Source organism: Patagioenas fasciata, chromosome 17, assembly GCF_037038585.1.
Source record: "Patagioenas fasciata isolate bPatFas1 chromosome 17, bPatFas1.hap1, whole genome shotgun sequence".
NCBI classification, from domain to species: domain Eukaryota; kingdom Metazoa; phylum Chordata; class Aves; order Columbiformes; family Columbidae; genus Patagioenas; species Patagioenas fasciata.
Window position 1 is genome coordinate 14042322 of NC_092536.1, and position 18232 is coordinate 14060553.

The 18232-nt window shown below is 58.6% G+C and overlaps 3 protein-coding genes across 8 annotated transcripts in view; 1 reads left to right on the forward strand and 2 right to left on the reverse strand.

Moving 5' to 3' along the window:
- Positions 1-213: 213 nt before the first annotated feature.
- Positions 214-8578, forward strand: P2RX6 (purinergic receptor P2X 6). 2 transcript variants are annotated; one of them, XR_010652455.1, is made up of 12 exons: positions 214-356; positions 462-603; positions 780-851; positions 2986-3061; positions 3703-3796; positions 4077-4157; positions 4857-4998; positions 5197-5306; positions 5768-5980; positions 6873-6938; positions 7616-7693; positions 8182-8209. XR_010652455.1 is itself a non-coding variant. In XM_065851493.2 (12 exons), the coding sequence occupies exons 1-12, from the start codon at positions 220-222 to the stop codon at positions 8218-8220; spliced, it is 1131 nt and encodes a 376-aa protein (XP_065707565.1). In that variant the 5' UTR covers positions 214-219; the 3' UTR covers positions 8221-8578. The 2 variants fall into 2 exon arrangements, 1 of the variants encoding a protein (XP_065707565.1); XM_065851493.2 differs by having other exon boundaries at positions 5768-5861; positions 8182-8578.
- Positions 8579-8930: 352 nt separating this feature from the next.
- LOC136109000 (transmembrane protein 17A-like) lies at positions 8931-11270 on the reverse strand. Of its 2 annotated transcripts, XM_065851272.2 has the most exons (4): positions 10368-11270; positions 10010-10113; positions 9596-9709; positions 8931-9207 (listed from the first exon to the last, which is right to left on the reverse strand). In XM_065851272.2, the coding sequence occupies exons 1-4, from the start codon at positions 10483-10485 to the stop codon at positions 8938-8940; spliced, it is 606 nt and encodes a 201-aa protein (XP_065707344.2). In that variant the 5' UTR covers positions 10486-11270; the 3' UTR covers positions 8931-8937. The 2 variants fall into 2 exon arrangements, with proteins under 2 accessions (XP_065707344.2, XP_071672066.1); XM_071815965.1 differs by lacking the exon at positions 9596-9709.
- Positions 11271-11350: 80 nt separating this feature from the next.
- The window catches only part of AIFM3 (AIF family member 3), a 48786-nt gene continuing 41904 nt past the window's right edge, over positions 11351-18232 (reverse strand). For 3 of the 4 annotated variants that reach the window (XM_065851487.1, XM_065851488.2, XM_065851490.1), the window contains 3 exons: positions 14433-14537; positions 13110-13130; positions 11351-12578 (listed from right to left, as the gene is read on the reverse strand). In XM_065851487.1, the coding sequence (XP_065707559.1) occupies positions 12539-12578; positions 13110-13130; positions 14433-14537 (166 nt within the window). In that variant the 3' untranslated portion in view covers positions 11351-12538. The remainder of the gene's footprint in view (positions 12579-13109; positions 13131-14432; positions 14538-18232) is intronic. The other variant, XM_065851489.1, reaches the window with a different exon arrangement.

Below are 18232 nucleotides of genomic sequence, written 5' to 3' on the forward strand. Positions count from 1 at the left end.
CTGCACCCACCCGGGGACACCGGAACCAACCCCAGCCTGGGGTCCCCGAACGGCCGCCATACCCGACCCGGCCCCGCCGCGCTGCTGCCATGGCGACGGGGCGGGGCGGGGCCGAGGGGGGCGCGGCGGTGCCGTGGAGGGGCGGAGCTCTGAGGGGCGGGGCTGGGCTGCGAGGGGCGGGGCTGCGAGAAGGCGGGGCGGGGCGCGCGCGGTCACGCCATGGCGGGCGCGGGGCCGGGGTTGGCGGTCGGCGGGCTGCTGGACTACAAGACGGCGAAGTTCGCGCTGACGCGGAACCGGCGGGTCGGGCTGCTGCACCGCCTGCTCCAGCTGGGCGTGCTGGGCTACCTGCTCGGGTAGGGAGGTCCCCTCCTGCCTCGGCGCCCCCAGGGCCCGACGCTCCCGTAGGTGGCGGGTGTCCCTGGGGTCCCCTCAGCGCCTTCGCCCGTGCCCCTCCGCAGGTGGGTGCTGCTGGTGCGGAAGGGCTACCAGGACACCGACCGCGCCCCCCACGCTGCCGTGGTCACCAAGCTGAAGGGGGCGGCGGTGGCGGGCACGTCTCGGCGGCTGTGGGACGCGGCAGACTATGCCCGGCCCCCGCAGGTACGGCCGGGACCCCGGGCAGGGCGGGGTGGCAAAAGCTTCGGGAAAACCCTTTGGGAAAAGAACAGGCGATGTTAACGCTGTACGTTACAAAGCCAAAAAAAGGACGTTTGTAGTTCATGCTGCTGAGTGTGAGGGTGTGAGTCCCCCGCTGAAGCTGCTTCCTTGCCTCCTAGGGAGAAGATGTGATTTTTCTGGTGACCAATTTCATTGCCACAGCACAGCAAGCCCAGGGCACCTGTCCCGAGGTACGTGAGCTGTGCTGGTCCTTACCCAGTGCTGCGGGGCTGGATCTACTGCTCTGCAGCTGGACCTGAGCTCAGCAAAACCCAGGGCAAGGCCAGACAGAAGTGAAACATGGATTTTCATTGTAAACAGCTGATTTCCATAATTCTCATTGTTCCTGTAGGTCTTGCTCGCTCTTTCACGCTTGCTCTGTCATACCTGCATGAAGCATGATGTGTACCTAACAGGTCTGGCCAGGGTCACTTGTGCTGACCAGCAGGACAAGGGACACGGTCCGTGGGGTCCTTGCCAGCTCTCTGTGCTGCTCGGGGGCTGGTGGCACTGGGTGATCTGTGCAGGGTTTCTGCCCCAGGGACACCGAGCCATGTCGCCCCATTGCTGTTCCGTCTGCAGCTGGCATTGGCAGCTGACCCCGACAAAGACCTCTCTTACCTGCACTCCTTCTGGAGTCTCACATGTGTTGTGGTTTCTTGGCTTGCTGCTCTGTTCTCTCACCTCTGCTCTGCTGTTTTTCATGGTACTTTTACATGTGTGCACTCCATGGACACCTGTTTCTCGTTTCTTTTGTAACCCCCTGCTGCAGGACCAGCATCCTTCCCATCCCATCGCAGGGTCGTGTTTTTAGGAGGAGCAGAGCACAAGGTTTCCCAGGCAGCCCACACTTAATGGAATATGTTCTCAGAGACAAACCTTCCCTTCAAGGCTGGACTTGGCCAGCTCCTCTGCTGAACTCCAGAGCTGAACCCTGCTTGGCAGACGGGAGCAAGTGGCTTTTAAGCTGAGCCGCTGCTGGCACCTTGTGCCTGAGCCAAGCACTGTTTGTCCTGCTTGGTCCCTTTGTCTTTTGCTGTGTCTGCTGTGCTGTGCCCGGCCCGATCCTGCCTCCCAGCTCACCCCGTGCTGCCAGGCTGGGCTGCTCTGCAAATGCTGCAGAAGAGGAGTAACAACCTGGGTTTTTGGGTCAGGGCCAATGGTACTAATGATCCCTCTTTAAAACGCTGAGAGCTCCTGAAGCATTGGGAGCTGCAGGAGTGTCCCCAGGGGAAGACGTGTGCCAGAGAGCGTTGCAGGGCTCTCTCGCAGGCAGTCACTGGTGTCTCTGGATGCCTGGTTTGCGGTGTGCAAGCCAAGGCTGCAGAGAGCAGAACATCTCATCCCGTTGCAGTGCCGCAGTGTGTCTGGGTGCCTGTTGCAGCCTTCACCTCGTGCTGTTCTCCCGGAGTTTCCTGTAGCTGACATTCATGTTTGGAGAGCTGTGAAAATGTAGCAGTGACAGCATTTGACTTTGCAGGAGTTTCTGAATGTTTTCAATTACCAAAGTATTCTGTGCAGGGGAAAGTCTGGCTGGAGCCCGGGCAGCACCTGAGTACAGGACGAGCTGTTTCAGTGGCTGATGTCTGTGTTGTGCCTGAGCTCTGACAGAGCTACTGGGGAGACCTTTCAATATTGATCTCCAATACTTTGAGTGGTTGGAAACCTTCTACCTCTATTTGCAAGGCACTATGAAGGTTAATGAAGATGATTCAAATAGACTCAGAGCCAGAAGGTGTCAGTCAGCACATCCGCTCTGTCCAGGTGCCAGCTCTGGGGCTAAGGGACCATTTCACATCCAGCTGTGCTCAGCTCTTACCGCTCCAGATGCTGCTGATGGATGTGCATGTGAGTGGCGCTGGTCCCAGCCCCAAGTGTCCTAAGGGCATGAGGCGAACGTTAGATTTTGGGAGAAGCTTCATCCTTCTTTGCTCACCCCTGGTGCTACTGGTGGTTTGCTCGCCAAGATTTGCTTTGCGTCCTGGCCACCAGTACGTTGCTGCATAGCTGTGCAGGGCTGGGAATCAGCAATCGTTTCTGATAAGATCAAGGATAAATAATACATATTTGTAACTAGGGAAAGTCAATAGAAACCTTTCAGCTCTGAGGTTCCAAGAGCTGATGCACAGATTTCTGCTGTCAACACAAGCGTGTCTCTGCTGCTCCTGTCCTGGCAACACAAATGCAATGAATTCTGAGGAGCATCTGAGCTCCTAAGTGTCTGGGACGTGCTTGGAGAAGCAGGAGCAGCAGCACAAGCCGTGGGGGGTGACCTGGGGCCTGGGGTGGCCGCGCGGTCACCGCGGCTCTCTCTGTCTCCCGCAGAGCGCCGCCGTCCTCGATGCTGTGTGCACAGAAGATGCAGACTGTCCCATGGGAAACCCAGTGGCTCGTGGCAATGGTATTGGGTGTTTTGCTAGAACAAACATACAGTCATTTAATTCATCATGCTTAGTAACAAACAGGTCCACAGAGGTGCCTGATTGCCCAAGTTCAGTGCTTTTTGTGTGGGGAAGTGCTCTCCAGGCATTTATTCTTGGCAAAGCCTTACAGCGACCTGTTGTGGCTGGAGGAGATGGTGCCGCGGGCACAGGACGCTGTCACAGCGAGTACAGGGCTGCTCGGTTCTGATGTTCACTGCTGGAACTGAAGCCACTATGCCATGTGATTGGCAGGTTTTCCTTCTGTAATAAAGCCTGGCTTTTAATCCACGCTGATTAATATTAGCAGCCCGTGTGAGTTCCGCTGGAAAGGATGTTTCGGCTCTAGGAGGTCGGTGTGCAGAATTGCCCCGGGTTGTTGTGTTCCCGCGGGGCAGGAGAGGCGGCAGCAAGCGGCTGCTGGCCCTGGTCAAACAGCCAACGCGGTTCAACCTCAGGGGAGGGTTCACAGGGAGGCTGTTGTGTGGGGAAAACACTGAGGGGTCAGCTTTGAGGTTCAGATTGTGAGAACAAAGTGGCCAGGACATCACCCCGGGAGGGGAGCTGCACAGAAAACGTTTCAAAATGGAATAGTCAATTATATATGTTTTCTCATTTCTAGGGATAAAAACTGGGAAATGCGTGATGTTCAACACCACCCATTCCACCTGTGAGATCTACGGCTGGTGTCCTGTGGAAAACAGCACCCTGCCCAGGTATGGCACAGGGGCAGGGGACAGGCAGCGAGAGCTTTGGTTGCCTCTCTGTGTAACCAGGGCCCTGAACACGCTTGCCTGGGGGCAGCCAGGCCCCCGAGGCCTTTGCCATTCACCTACCAGTCAGTTAAGCCCAGAGAACTTCACACAAGAGCATTTCTTGCAATATTCTGTTGTAGCCGAAGTCCTAGGGTCTGTGGGGGAGGCGGCAGAGCGAGGGAAATGGGGACATGCCAGGGCCACTGTGCAAAATCTGAGCGTGGTGGTGGCTGTTTTCCAGGAAACCTCTTCTGGCTGAGGCGGAGAATTTCACTCTTTTTATAAAGAATACCGTCCACTTCACCAAATTTAATTTCTCCAAGTAAGTTCAATGCTCCTTGGCCACCCCGCGTGTGCAGCTCGGTGCGGCCTCTGCTGAGCGCGCTGCCGTGGGGCCGAGCAGCCCTGTGCGGTGCGGGGCAGGCGAGGCTCGGGCGGTTACGGTTGCGGATGGTGCGTTCAGGAGAACGCCGGTGGCTTTGGCAGCACATGTTTGCACGTGTAAGAGTGATGGGATGGGGTAGGGGCACGGCTGTGCTCCCAGCCCTCCAGAGCACCGCGGGCAGAGCAGGACAAGGCCGGTTGTTCCCAAGGTCTTGTCTGAGCTCATACTTTTGCAAAGGGCTGCCCTGGGCTCACAGCCCCGGCAGGCTGGTGGCCGCCTGGCTCCGCTGGGACACGTGGGCTGGGGCAGCGGAACGGCCCTGCCAGCCCCCGGCACACAGGGTTTCCTATGGCAGTGGCGGGAGCGAGTGCCATGGGGGGAAGGAGCAGCAGAGGTGGGGAGGGGCTGGGAGGGGAAGGATATGGCAGGTGCTGTGAAGGGTGGTAACTCCACGTGTGATCCCGCAGGGTCGGTTTCCCTCCAGCGGAGGCTTTAGAGAGGCGATGACTGTGTCACTGCTGCAGGGGCGCTGGGGTCCCGCTGCAGGGGAGGGTCTCCCTTTGTGTCCTGCTGCAGGGCTCCCTGTCCTCCCACATCCCCTGCACCCGGGACATCTCCCTCTCTCTCCTCTCACAGGTGCAATACTTTGCAAACCAATGACCCCACCTATTTCAAGACCTGCTTGTACGATTCGTTCTTCAGCCCCTCCTGCCCTGTCTTCCGTGTCCGTGACATGGTGGAGGCAGCAGGAGAGACCTTTGGGGACCTCGCACTGCTGGTATTTGCCTTTCCTTTTAAAGTATGGACCGTGACTGCAAATTCCCCAAGGGTGTGGGCATGAGCAGAGGAAACAGGACTGATGCCTGAAGTGCTAAAGGAATGATGTGATCTCTGTGTGATTCAGAACAACTGGACAGTAAAGAACTCAGCAAATCTCTCATCCTGTGCCACTCCTGGAGTAAAATGTGTTTTGCAGGGGGGGAGCATCGGAGTTCGCATTGAGTGGGACTGCGACCTGGACCAGCCCGCGGCCCGGTGCCAGCCGCAGTACTCCTTCAGCCTGCAGGACAGGAGCTACAACTTCAGGTGGGGATGCTGGGGCTGTGGGACGAGCACACGGCCGTTGTTCTACACCTGCATTTCCCTGAGTGATGCTCGGAAAGGAGCAGCAGGGACAAGGGGACGTGGTAGCCCAGCGCCGGGCCTGTCAGTACTGGGGTGCTGTGATAGTTCCCACTCATTGGAGCTGTGGAGGGCAACACCTGCCTGGGCGCAGGGACGTGTGGCTGTCAGCACCAGTGCTGACCCTGAGCTGTGCGCACTGGGAGCTGCGTGGTCCTGGTGACCCGGGCTGGGTGCCGGGCAGATGCTGATGCGCCACTGCTGAAGCCAAGCAAGTGACAGCAGCACTTGCATTGCCCACGTCCCAGCCTGCCAGGGGACACGAGGTGTGCACCGGCACATGGCAGCCCCCAGAGTTGCGTTACACAGGCAGCCCTCCCCTCTGCTGCTGTTGCTTTCTCAGCCGCATCCAGTGTCTCCCACAGAACTGCCTCCTACTACTGGGACTCCCAGCGACAGCTCCACCGAAACCTGCTGAAGCTCTATGGCATCCGCTTCGACATCTCCGTGCACGGCCAGGTACCGTCTCCTCTGCAGACCCTGCAAGCACGGTCCCGGCTGCTTTGTCACTGCGCCTTGCTGCTCTCTGCTGCCGCCAGCCCCACGGCTTCCTGCTGGCATCGCTCCTCCTCACCCTGGTGAGCTCTTCACCTCTTTCTGGTTTTCCAAGCAGAGCAGGGAAAATCAGTCCCTCCCATTAGGAGAGAACCTTCTTGGTAATGGCTTGAGCAGGGAGGCTTCTCTTGTTGAGGATCTGACGTGGGTGTTGTGAGATGTTGGGCCCTGTAGGCGAGGTGGGTCTGGTCAAAGGGGCTGTTGGCATCTCTGAGGGTCCCGTGGTGGGAACACCCTGGCAAAGAACTCTTCTGAACCTGGACAATTAATCTTTTCTTGATTAACTGTCCCCTTGTGGAGAAAGGCACAGGCATGGTCATGGCTGATGCTTCTCTGTGTGCACTATCACTGACAAACTCTGTACTCACCTGTGCAAGATGAAGCCTGCACTGAGAGGACTGGTCACCCCAGGTGACATCCACAGCTGATCGGTTGTTCTTGGCACTGGCTTTTCCACCTGAAAAGGGCCAAGCATGCAGTGCAGGACAGGTTGCACCACTTTGGGGTGGTGAGATCAGGTCTGGGAGGTGTGGAGCAAGAGAGAATAGCCAGGAGAGAGGTGGGAACCCAAAAATCTCTTTCCTCAGCGATGCCACACTCCTTTGAGCGGGGGGACACGTCACATCAGGGCCCTGTTTGCTGGGATGTCATTGGTGGGTGCAGCTCCTGCTGTGCCTGCAGCAGGTCCGTCACAGTGACCTCTGCTGCCACCAAGTCACGAGCTGCCTCAGTCCTGTCTTTGAAAGTCAAAGGGGTTTTGGGTCCAGGTAACAGCAGCCCGGTTCCTGCAGCTGGGCACGGAGAAATGACCGAGGTTTCCCCCAGCACCTCCCTGGCTTTAAGCTCACTGTCCAGGGGCTCATCCTGCAGCCCTCACCCCTATGCCTGCTGTCTTCCCCCTCCATTTCTCACCAGGCTGGGAAGTTCAGCATCGTTCCTGCTGCTGTGAGCATCGGCACCGGCATCGCGTTCTTTGGAGCTGTGAGTACTCAACGCCCAGTCTTTTCCTCTGATCCATGGGTTGGGATTTGACACTTGTCTGTTGTTTCCCCTGCCTGTGGCGTGGAGCTTCTGGGTGCTGGCAGCCCGGGAGCAGAGCTCGCCTGGTGGGGTGTGAGCTCCTGTTGTCCTGTTCGTCACTGTTCGCAGTAATGACGCTGCTGGGTCGAGGTCCTGAGCACTGTCAGGGGCACGTCTCATGGCGCTGGGTGTCTGTTGACCCTGGAAGGTGCATTGCTGGGGCACCGCTCGCTGCCCCGCGCCGGCTGTGAGAGCAGCAGCTCCGCTTGGTGCTCGTGTGACAGGAGCCGCTGTCCCACTGCAGCACGGATGGGGAGTGGTGGTCTTTGTGATGGGGCAGCCCCTTGTAGAGCACCCCTGTGGCTTTTCAGCTGAGTGATGGGGGCCCTGGGCTCCCCTGCCAGCCCTCTCGTTCCTACCCAATATTCTCATCCCGGTCCCTTTTGTGGCAGTGGCAGCGGCTCCCTGCCGGACCGGCCCCCGCCCTCGGTCCACACGGTGCAGCTCAGATGATCCTGTCTGACCCGCGCGGCTCCGGGCAGCGGGTGGGGGCGGAGGGACCTGCTGGAGCTGCCTGGGTGGCCTGGGCTCCCGCAGGAACCATCACTGCCGACCCTGCTGCGGTTGTGTCCCTGCAGGCCACGGTGCTCTGTGACCTGGTTCTACTCTACCTGGATGCAAAGGCCGAGTTCTATTGGAAAGAGAAGTTCGAGGAGGTAAGGACAGGGCTGCTTGGGAGAGCTAAGGCTGGAGTTTGAGTGGGCAGATTTGGGGGCACTCAAATCTGGGACTCACTGAAGTCTGAATGAGCAGATTTGGGGGGCCTTCCCTGTACAAACCTTACCCAGCCCCACATTTATTCACCCTCATCTGGACTGAATCTTGCCAAGCTCCACGTGTGAGGGTCTGAGCGCAGCCTGGCGCTGTGTCGGTGCGGACACTGTGGGTCAGTGGCAGGTTCTGCCACGTGTGTTTCCCGCTCTGGCGCTGCCCAGCAGGAATGTTCCTTTGGAACTGTCCCGGGCTGCCCGGTCCTGTTGGAGGAAAAAACGTTGTTCTAGTGCCTGATCTCAAACTGCAAGTGGGGTGGGGATCTCAAACAATGAACGGGGTCGCGTGGAGCTGAGCAGAGCAGCACAGGACAGACCTGCCTGAGCTGGCCCCTTGTTTCTGGTACACTAAGATGTCCCTGTTCATTTTTCAGGCAAAACCCCCTAAATGTAAGACTGAGGCTGCAGCTTAGGGATGTCGGGACTGCTCCGTCCCAAGCATCGTTCACTCCAGAGTGACCCCCGCGTAGGTGTGATGGGGCATGGCTGTGGCTTGGGTGGAGGTGGCCCAGTTCTCCTAGTCCATTGTGTGCTGCTGGGGTTAGGATCTGCCTTTCCTGGAGAAACATTTGCATCAGCAGAAGCTCTTGGTGACCGAGCAGAGCCATACTGCAGAGCTGCTGCAGGGGCTAGAGCTTGCTGGGAAGAAACTGGCCCATGATCAGCACAAGAGGCTTAAAGTATTTTGTGTTTTTCACATTACAGATGGCCGTGGGCCTTGATTTCCCATGGAAAACAGGGATGCAATGCAATAAAGCTCTTCAGAAAGCGGGTGGTGGCTGAGCTCTGTCTGTAGCCCAGGGGGGCTGGAAGGTGTTGGGCTGCTGCTCCTGCCCCTTGTGGTGCCCTGTGTGCTTCCCGCTGCGATGGCCCCGCTGAGCCCCCACACCCTGGAGGGCTGCCCCCTCCCAGCTCAGCTGTGCTCAGGGAGGGGTGGCAGCACTGGCTGGTACTGGCTTGCAGACGGGTGCGGTGGCTCCTGTGTCCACCAGTTCCTGCCAGGGTTGATGCTCACTGAAGCCAAGCGCAGCCCTGGGGGGAACCTCAGCATCTTGGGCACTGAGCCCCCTTTCCCACTTGCCCTGGGCTCAAAAACACTGTGTGGAGGCACAGTGGGGTCTGAACAGCGTTTATTGGAGGGATCCCGCAGCATTACCCCTGCCCCAGCCTCCCCTGTGCTCCTCGAACTGCCGCAGGTGGAACTGTGCCGCCAGCTGCCTGGTCATGGTCCTCAGCGCCAGGAACGCGGCTGCGATCTCGGCGAGGAGGAAGGCCAGGAGCAGGCTGTGCACAGCCGTCTCCAGCGGCAGGCGGAGGACATGGCCGTCCGTCAGCAGGAAGAGCAGGAGGGGGAGCTGGATCAGGAAGGAGAGGAGGAGGAATCCGGCCAGCTCGGGCACCTGTGGGAGCAGAGGCCACCGGTGGGGTGGGGAGGACCCTCTCTGCCCCAGGGCTTCCCTGCGTTGGCCACTGCTGCCATCGGCACTTGGATACCGGGGATGTCGCTCCTGTGCCTGGATGTGGTCAGATGCTGTCGAGCTCAGTGCTGGAGCATCATACCCACAGCGCAGGGACACAGCAGGACAGCGAGTGACTTCCCCTTGTCCTCTGCCCCCAAGTTCTACCTTGCACCTGTGATTTCCCCCTCCCTGGCAGGGCTTCATGAACAGGGTGACAGGCACTCAGGCCCTGGGCAAGGGGACATCCGGCACAGCCACCGCTCCCCCGCAGGGCCGTCCCACACTGAGCCCTGGGGACTTGAGGCCGTGGCAGAGAGATGGTGCTTACCTTCTCCTGCAGGTTCCCCACGTAGCCCAGGTAGAGGCGGGAACCTTCAGCCAGCGAGAGGATGAGGAAGGCAGCGACCACCAGGAACTGGTAGTGCCAGGGCAGCAGGTGGTACTGTGACAGGGGCACAGCCTTGTCCCAGCACCCTGTGCCCCGGGCCCTGTGCCCTCCTCCCCATGCTCTGCCAGCTCCTGCCCAGCTCTGCCCGCCTCGTTTAACCTGCCCTGTTTGGAAAGTTCCATTTCTGGGAGCTGGAGATGAGCCCTCTTGTAGGGGATGGGGCATTTTGCTTGTGTGTGTGTGGGCCCGTTAATTTTGAAGAGGCTCGCCTCTCCCCTGCTCTGTGGCCTCTGCATGCCCATGGACGCTGGGCAGGAGCCGGTTTTCCCCACCACCTGCCCCACGGGACGGTACCTTCAGCTGCAGCATCAGCCCCTCGGCCAGGCACCACGCCGGGAAGTAGCAGGCGTTGAAGTAGAGCATCATCTGGAGGGGCAGGCTGGCCAGCGCCGCGGGGGCTGCGCAGGGCAGGCAGGGCTGGGCCGGGCTGCACACAGGGACCCCCGGCCTCGCGCAGAGGGGACAGCGGTGGCCCTGCCGTGCCTGGGGGCACAGCTCCGCTGTTTGCAGCTAATGCCTTTATTTTTGTCCCCTCTCGGTGGGCGAGTGCAGGGACCCTTTGGGTGTTCCCACCTCAGACGTGCCCAGTTGCATCGGTGCTGTGCCGAGCAGCAACCCCCTTCCCCGAGCCCCCCGGCTGCACTGCCCGTACCTGGGGGGTAGGTGGGGGCAGCGCCGCTGTCCCGGGTCTTGTTGTTGATGAAGAGGGAGCCGCTGAAGGCCGCCAAGCCCCGGCGGAGGTTGGGGGGCAGAGGGGTGTGCGCAGCCATGGCCGAGCTCTGATCGCCCGGCTCAGCTGGGATTAGCCAGAAGGTCGTTAACGACAGGCTCGGCTAATGTGCAGGACACCCGGCCATTGGCTCCCTGGGGACGGGGCTGCGGAGCCAGGAGGTGGATGTGGGAGAGGGGAATTCCCCTGAGACACCAACCCTACATGGGACCCACAAGGACACAGAGCATCTCCTCTCTGTGGAAGTTGGAGGGGGGGGGGGCAGCAAGTTGCCTCTATCACCATGTCGGGGATGGGCTGGTGTCCCCAGCACCAGCTGTGGGCAGCACTCAGCCCTGCTGCACCTTCTCCCAGCTGTGTCCTATGAGCACAATTATCGCTCAGAGCTCCCTGGCAGGCCAGGATGCCCAGGGAGGGGATGCTGCTCTTCGCCAGAAATGCTTCTCCAAAGCCTCCAGACTCACAGAGCATTTTACCCCTCCCTGTGAGCTTCCCTGCTAACATGCCACCTCCGTGGGTCTCTGCGCTGCTCAGTGTCCCCAGACGCCTTTTGGGACCTAAAATGAGACTTGCAAGTTCATGTCCCTTAGTGGATCCAGCAGACACATAACGACTCAGGAAGGGGACCCTGTTCATGGCTGTGTGCCGGAGCATGCATGTCACTGTCTATTGTCCCCTCTGGTCATGCTGCCTGGGAAAAGCCTTGCAGTGAAACCAGAAGAGCCCACCTGGGATGAGACAGGTACCTGGTGGTGTTACTACCTAGCAAAGATCAGAAAATATGGAAAAAATAGAGGTGAGCTAGACACAGGTGGGAAGCCGCTACGAAATAGGCGCTTGCACCACCACACAGCCAGCCTGCAGAGGTGACCCAGCGCCCCGGAAGGAATCAGAGATGATCCAGATCCCAAGAATAGTATTGGTTTAATTCATATGGGGTGAATCAAATGAAAAATATAAATCCTCTTGCTTTGGGCTCAGGGTAAAACAGTGACTGCTGGGGAAAAACCTCGCTCAGGACAGAGCACTGGGGGCTCTCCAAAGGGGTTCTCGCCCCAGCTCTGCTGAGCTGATAGAGAGGGGGCTGTGGGCTGGCCAGGGCCACTCCGGAGCTGGGGACAAGGCTCTTCTTCCAGCAAGGGGCAGAAAACATGACAGCAGAGCACCGACATGGAAAGCTGAGATGAGAAACGCAGCCTTGTCACTAGGTGACAGGAGGAATGAGTGATGAAGGCTGGAAGACAGCCAGAAATACTCCTCCAGCTACTTTTCCTTGAGTGACATCTCAGCAGCAGCGCTAATCCGGCGGGCTGGCTGTCACAGCCCTGCAGGGTCACCCCCGAGGGGCGATCGAGAGCTGCCAGTGCTCAAGCCCAAACCAAGCCCCCAGAGACAGGGAGCAGCACTCCAGCCTTTGTCTGCTCCAGGATGCGGAGATGCTGTGGGTGCTGGGACCGAGGAGCTCCAGGGCGCTCGGCTTGTGCCAGGGCTCACCTCTGCCGGGGCGCTGGGGAGGGCGGCCAGCCTGGAGAAGGGAGGACATGAAACACAAACACAGGCTGTCTAGAGACCACCCAGCGTGACCCCACGTCCCCGGCCCCCTCAGGTGCTCCCCGGGGTGGGTGGGCACAGGAGAGCCGTGGCAAGCGCTGCAGCCATGCGGACAAGGAGCGATGTTGGGCTCTGCGGGGTTGTGCATCGGAGCTCAGCTGGGAGCGAAGGGGATTTGTGAAGGGGCAACGTGCTCGAGAGCACAGGGAGCGACGAAAGGCACTCGCACTGTCCATGGGGGCAAGGGCTGTGCTTGGGGCAGAGCCGCCTGGGGACCCCACAGCCCATCTGCAGCCCCTGTGCCCCGCTCCCCCGGGGCCGTTCTCCCAGCGTCCCCAGGGAACTGCAGGCACAGAGCCCCAGCCCAGCTGGAACCGGGGCAAAGGAGCCATGGCTGAGCAGGTAAGTCTGCAGTGACAGGTGTCGGGCTCATCCAGGTCTCAGAGGGAAATGACTCAGCTGCAGTGTTCCCGCGTGTCGCGGTGCTGCCATCCGCGCTCCCCACGGAGCACAGGGTCAGGAGGGTGCAGACGTGGCCAGCGTTAGGAGCCTTTCCCTGTTAGCCAGGACATATCTCCAGTTCTGACAAAAAGAGAAAAAAACAGCAGTGCTACGAGGTGTTTCCCAGCATGTGTGAGCAAATCCGCGCGGGGTGCCTGGGCGCAGAGGCACAGCCAGCCTGTCCTCACACACCTGTCGCTACAACTCTCCACAAAAATCACATGCAGAGCCTCAATTCCGTGTAAAACTGAGTTCAAACAGTACTTTTCTAAGTTAAGACGAGCCCCTCTGGCGTTCAGATGAAAACTCTCGGAAAGGCACCGAATGGCAGGCATCTCCCTGGCTGAGCAGGGTCCCGCTGAAAGGCAGCTGCCTGTTCTGTTCCTGGCAGATCTGTGCACAGCACCCTGCGCAGGGGACACAGCTCCTGCCACCCCCAGCCCCCCCCAGCACACCGTCACCACCCCGGGGGCGTGGGGGCTGCAAAACCAGTGCACAGGTGTGACCAGTGTCCCCATGCAGGGATTGGGGACATGGCCCAAGCAGGGGTCCAGCTGTCCCTCCCACCAGCCCTTCACACCCAGCACACCCGGGACCACAAACTGAACGTACTTGCCGTGACGGACAAACAGCCTAAAAGGTGTGAAAGCAGCAGGAGACAGAGAGAGAAAAGACACTTGGGGTTAGGTGGTTTGGCTTCCTTTGGGTTCACCGAGCCCTGCCGTGTGGCCAGCAGCTCCCCACACTGCTGGGCTGCCCATGAGATGCCACCTCCCTCCCAGCTGCAAACTGGGAGCCCAGCAACCATTTCCCAATGCGCTGGAGGCGACGGGTGCAGCCCAGCCCCAGTCACTGGTGACCACGTGGACCCTCAATGTGCTCCCCGTCCCAGGGGAGCCCGGGGGCTGGGAGTGCTCCTCTCCCCCAGCTCTTGAAAACATCTGCTTCTAGTCCAGATGTGAAACAGAAATATTTGTGACTCGTGGAAACATCGCAGGGACAGGGACCCACATTCTCCCCTCAGCTCTGATTCCCACTCTAAAGGCTCCTTCCGATCTGTTACAACCTCCTGGTGTGTGTCTTCCAGCAGGACACATTCAGCACCCACCCTCTGCACGCAGGGCTGCGCTCTTTCCTGTGCAAATACTTAAAACCCAGGTGGAGAAAAAAGCACTTTTGCTATGAGCTACACCCCAATGAACCAGAGGCTGAGACACCAAGGGCCGGTGCCCTGGCACTGAGAGCTCTCTGTGTTTTGCTGTTTCAGAGGTTTGTGCACAGGCAGCACAGCCAGCCGCTCGCTGCAGTCCCCTCTCTGTGGTCCCCTCTCTGCGGTCCCTTCTCTGCAGTCCCCTCTCTGCGAATCCCTCTCTGCGCTCCCATCTCTGCGGTCCCTTTCTGCAGTCCCCTCTCTGCGGTCCCTTCTCTGCAGTCCCTCTCTGCGGTTCCCTCTCTGTGGTCCCTTCTTTGCAGTCCCCTCTCTGCGGGTCCCTTTCTGCGGTCCCGTCTCTGCGGTCCCTTCTCTGCGGGTCCCTCTCTGCGGTCCCGTCTCTGCGGTCCCCTCTCTGCAGGTCCCCCTGCTGGCTGCTGCCCAGGGTCACCCCAGCATCAGGCAGCGCTGCCTTGGTGATGTGCTAGTGCAGGGTGGCAGTGAGCACCGCTGTGCCATTGACTCTGTTCAAGGATTTGCATCCTAGTGTTCAAGACAAATCCCCTGCGTGTGGGACACCAGACCTGGAGGTGTCTGGGAGGCAGTGCCTGGGGGGATGGAGTGAGCGGGGCGGGAGGGGAATGCAAGAAGGGTACAGAGTGGGGAGCAGTGGGAAGGAGCTGCCCGTTGGGTCTGGCTTTGGGATTCTCAGCCCTGCCCTGCTCCCCGTGTCTCTGCTTGGCCCCTGCCCCCGAATCGCCGTCTCCTGCAGGGCATCTACTTACTCCACATCGCGCTTTCGGATGGTCCTGCCGGCAGCCAGGACCTCAGCCACCTTGGACACAATAGGGTCGTAGTTCATGCTGGCCACAGCCACCACCTCGTCACTCCTAGGGCCGGGCAGAGCAGAGCGGTTAGGGCAGCCCCGGGTGGCCACGGCTCCATCACCCAAAAAGCAACATGCTGGAGAGAAGCAGGAAGCAAAGAGAAACACCTGCTGCTCCAGGGCCAGGACCCATCCCCAGTGTGAGCACTGTGGGGACTGTGCTGGTGGTGTGGGACAAGGGACAGGCGAGGGCTCAGAGCTGGTGCTCCAGGGTGGCCGCGCTGTGGTGTCACCGACACTCACACGCTGCTGTGGTGACCATCACCAGAGAGCCCAGGAGATCCAGACAGCTCTGGACACCCCGGCACCTGTTTGAAAATGCCACCAAAGGTGGCTTTCATGGTGAATAAAACCCAAGACATCAGCAAGGATGCCAGTGTTGCTGCCATCTGGGCAGGTGATCCCTGGTCTGCTGCCCTGTGCCGAGGAAGCGGAGAAGAGGGTGGTCAGGATTTCCCTGTGGGACGGTTGTGCTGCTCCACATCCCCATCCTGCTCCCCACCTCCCCGTGGGCAGAGCGGCCCCTCTGAGCTGCACCACAGGCACGTTCCTCCCAGAGCCCTGCGACAGCCGGGGCGGCCAGCAGCAGGGTCTAAACCCCTGCCAGCAGCAGGGTCTAAACCCCTGCCAGCAGCATGTCCCAGCCCAGGGGACCAGCATCCACCAGGATGCCTGTGCTGACAGCACGACACAGCCTCAGGGGCTGAATGGGAAACAAATGAAGCCAAAGGGAAGAGATGTAAAAAAGCTGAAGGAACTCTGGCTAAAGGTCAGAAGGCAAACAAGAAGGACTTTTCTGCTTTGAGGTTTGCAGAGGTCAACCTGAGCATAAATCTCCAAAGACTGAATTCAGGAGATGACTCATAAATAGATAACTTAATAAACAAACAAGGTAAAGATCAGAGAAGGTGTGTGGGTAAGACATGAAACACTGGTGATATACTCGAGTAAGCTGAAGAATGGAAGCACCCAACAAATTAAGATCTGCTCTTCAATCTGCTACCAAAGAGCTCTGTAACAAACAGAGCAAAGAGCAGCTGGGGGGAAACATGTGCCTGCTTGCCAGGAGGAGGAGAGCAGAAGGGATGCTACGGAGGAAACTTCACCTTCACGGAGCCATGGCAGTTGAAATCACCTCTCACAGCTGCCCCACAAAGCCATGGGGTAGCTCCATCACAGACAACTATCTATCACAGAATGCTGTGATTCCTAAGCTCGCTCACTGCTAATACGTGAAAGCAAGACAGAAACAGAGCAGCAGTCTGGCTTCCCCATCCATGGGTGAGCACAGGAGGGCAGAGCGGACCAGGAGCCCAGAATCTTCTCCAGAACCACTGGAGCTTGTCCTCAGCTTAGTCCACACCACCTAGACCCAGAGATGGACCGACACTGGCCAGGCCGGCATGGGTTGCTGCTCCACAGGAATGGCAGCAGGAAGGGGCAGCCACAAGGCTGCAAGGAGCTCTACAGCAGGACTTGGATGTCATTGCAAATCCCATCCTGAGCCTCCTCCGCTCCGTGCAGACGTGCGTACTTACAACAGAGGGCATTTCTGATAGCCTGCAGATCTTCCACCCAGAAGGCAATGTGAGAAAAAGGAGTCGTGGACAGACATTGACGAGGAATAAATTCACACCAGAAAACAGGCATCTGTGGCAGGCAGCATGGATAATTAACCATCCGAGAAGATTACAACGGTGCATGTGTCCAGCTGAACTGCCTGCTGGGCTGTCACATTCAAAGGCTGCTGCTGTGATTTACAAGAGCTCTTTGCTTCCTGAGCCTGCCTCTGCTGTGGTGCTTGATGTCCTGCCGGATGTAAATGGGGACCTGCGCCCTCCCCAGGACAGGACAGCCTTTCCCAGGATGTAACTCCAATGATATGTGTAGGGACTGAAGAGTTTTCTTCACAGGAGACAGACAGTCTGCTTCCAAGACACTTACAGCAGTACCTGATGGTACTGCAGTGCAGATTTTGTCTTCTCCTGTTGGTCTAAGTTCAGAAATGCAAACTGCCCCATGCCACTACGAACCACAGCCTGGGGAGACCCTACAGGCAGTTCTTGACGTCACACAGCGCCTTGGCCTTGGATACTTCATCATTGCCTGATGCCGCTGGTGCTCAGCACACAACGGGGACTGGGGCTGCAGGACTCCTGGGAGGTTCTGCAACCCCTTCACAACACACGGACTTGAAGCTTCAGTGGTTTCCTGTCAGTTCCCAGCCAGGAAACACAAAGCGGTTGGGGACCTATCCATCAAAACCAGGGGAACGTGTGCCATTCAAAGGGAAGAAATAACCAAGGTGTGCAAGGGAAGTAAAAGGAATATGTAATCCCATCAGACACCCACTGACTGAGCCTCAAGCCCAACCACCGCCTGACATAACCAGCCAGGAAGGAGATGCAGCCCAGCCATTTCCATCAGCAAGACACGGGGCAGCTGGTCCTTGTGTGAAATAACTCACAGGGTGCTGGTGAGCTGGAGCATCCCACATCAGCAGTAGGTTTTAAACATCTTGTCCCACAGATGAGGGATCCTTCTTTTTCAAAAGCTCTTCAGGGGCAACAAAAGTGCCCTTCCTAAACATGGGATCTGAAGCAATCAGAAGTCTTGGCATACGGGCTGGGGGAAGATGGAGCACTGTGGATGAGCACTGTGTCTGCATGGTCTTCCCTTCTTCTGCAGGGTTCAGTGCAACAGAAGTGGGGAACCGTGAAGAAGACAACCACAGCAATTCCCTGGATATCCCAAGATCCCCAAGGGTTGGGATGACATTGGGCTGTTCCGGCTGAGGTGCTCCAGGGAGCACAGTGTCCCATGGGGACACCTGCAGGTCACTGTCCCACACACTTCCTGGCACAGGGCCTCACGCCGAGTCCTCCACAGCTCACACAGCTCTGGACAGGGATAAGCGAAAAGCTTTAATCTTCACATTCTGGGGACAAAAAGAGCCTTATTGTGACAGTCAGTGCTAAGGACAGGCCCAGGAGTAAGAACCACCATTCGCGCAGCAACCAAGACAGCACGTGACAGGAGAAGAGTCCAAACCTTTGGGTGGGCACAGCAGAAGGAAGCAGGAGGGAATGGCTGAGTTGGGACAGTTTCCTCAGTCCAAAAGCATTAGCACCAACCAGCAGAACTATCACCAAACAAGAAAAAGAGGAAGAAACACTCCCGGTGGCCTCTCACAGAAGCGGAGACGGGAACCTGATTAGAGCCGAGCAAAGCAGCGGGAGCTGCTCCCCGCCAGCCCGCACTGCCCAGTACCTCCAGCTCTCGGCGCAGGATGCTGTCCTGGTGCCCAAAAGCCACCTCCAGGAGCTCCTCCTGGGTGGCAGAACAACACAGAGCTTAGCGGGGACCCCCACGGAGCCCGGCGCTCCCGCAGCTCTGCCCCGGCACCGCCGGCCCCACGCTGAGCGCCGGATGCACCGAGCAGGGATTGTGCACCCTGCTCAGGGCTTTCCTTTTGAAGAGGCCCTACAGATGTTTAATTAAAGCAATCTGACATTTCCTTTCTAATTAGGATTGGGACAAAAAGCTAAATGCTATGATATGGAAAGGAGGAATAGACATTTCAAAGATTATATGCTGTAAATAAATGTGTGCCAGTGCGGCTCATGGATGCCTGACCCCATACAGCTGCATTTGCTGCGGGCGGGGGACTGCCAGTGAGGCCAGGGGACCCGAGACGGG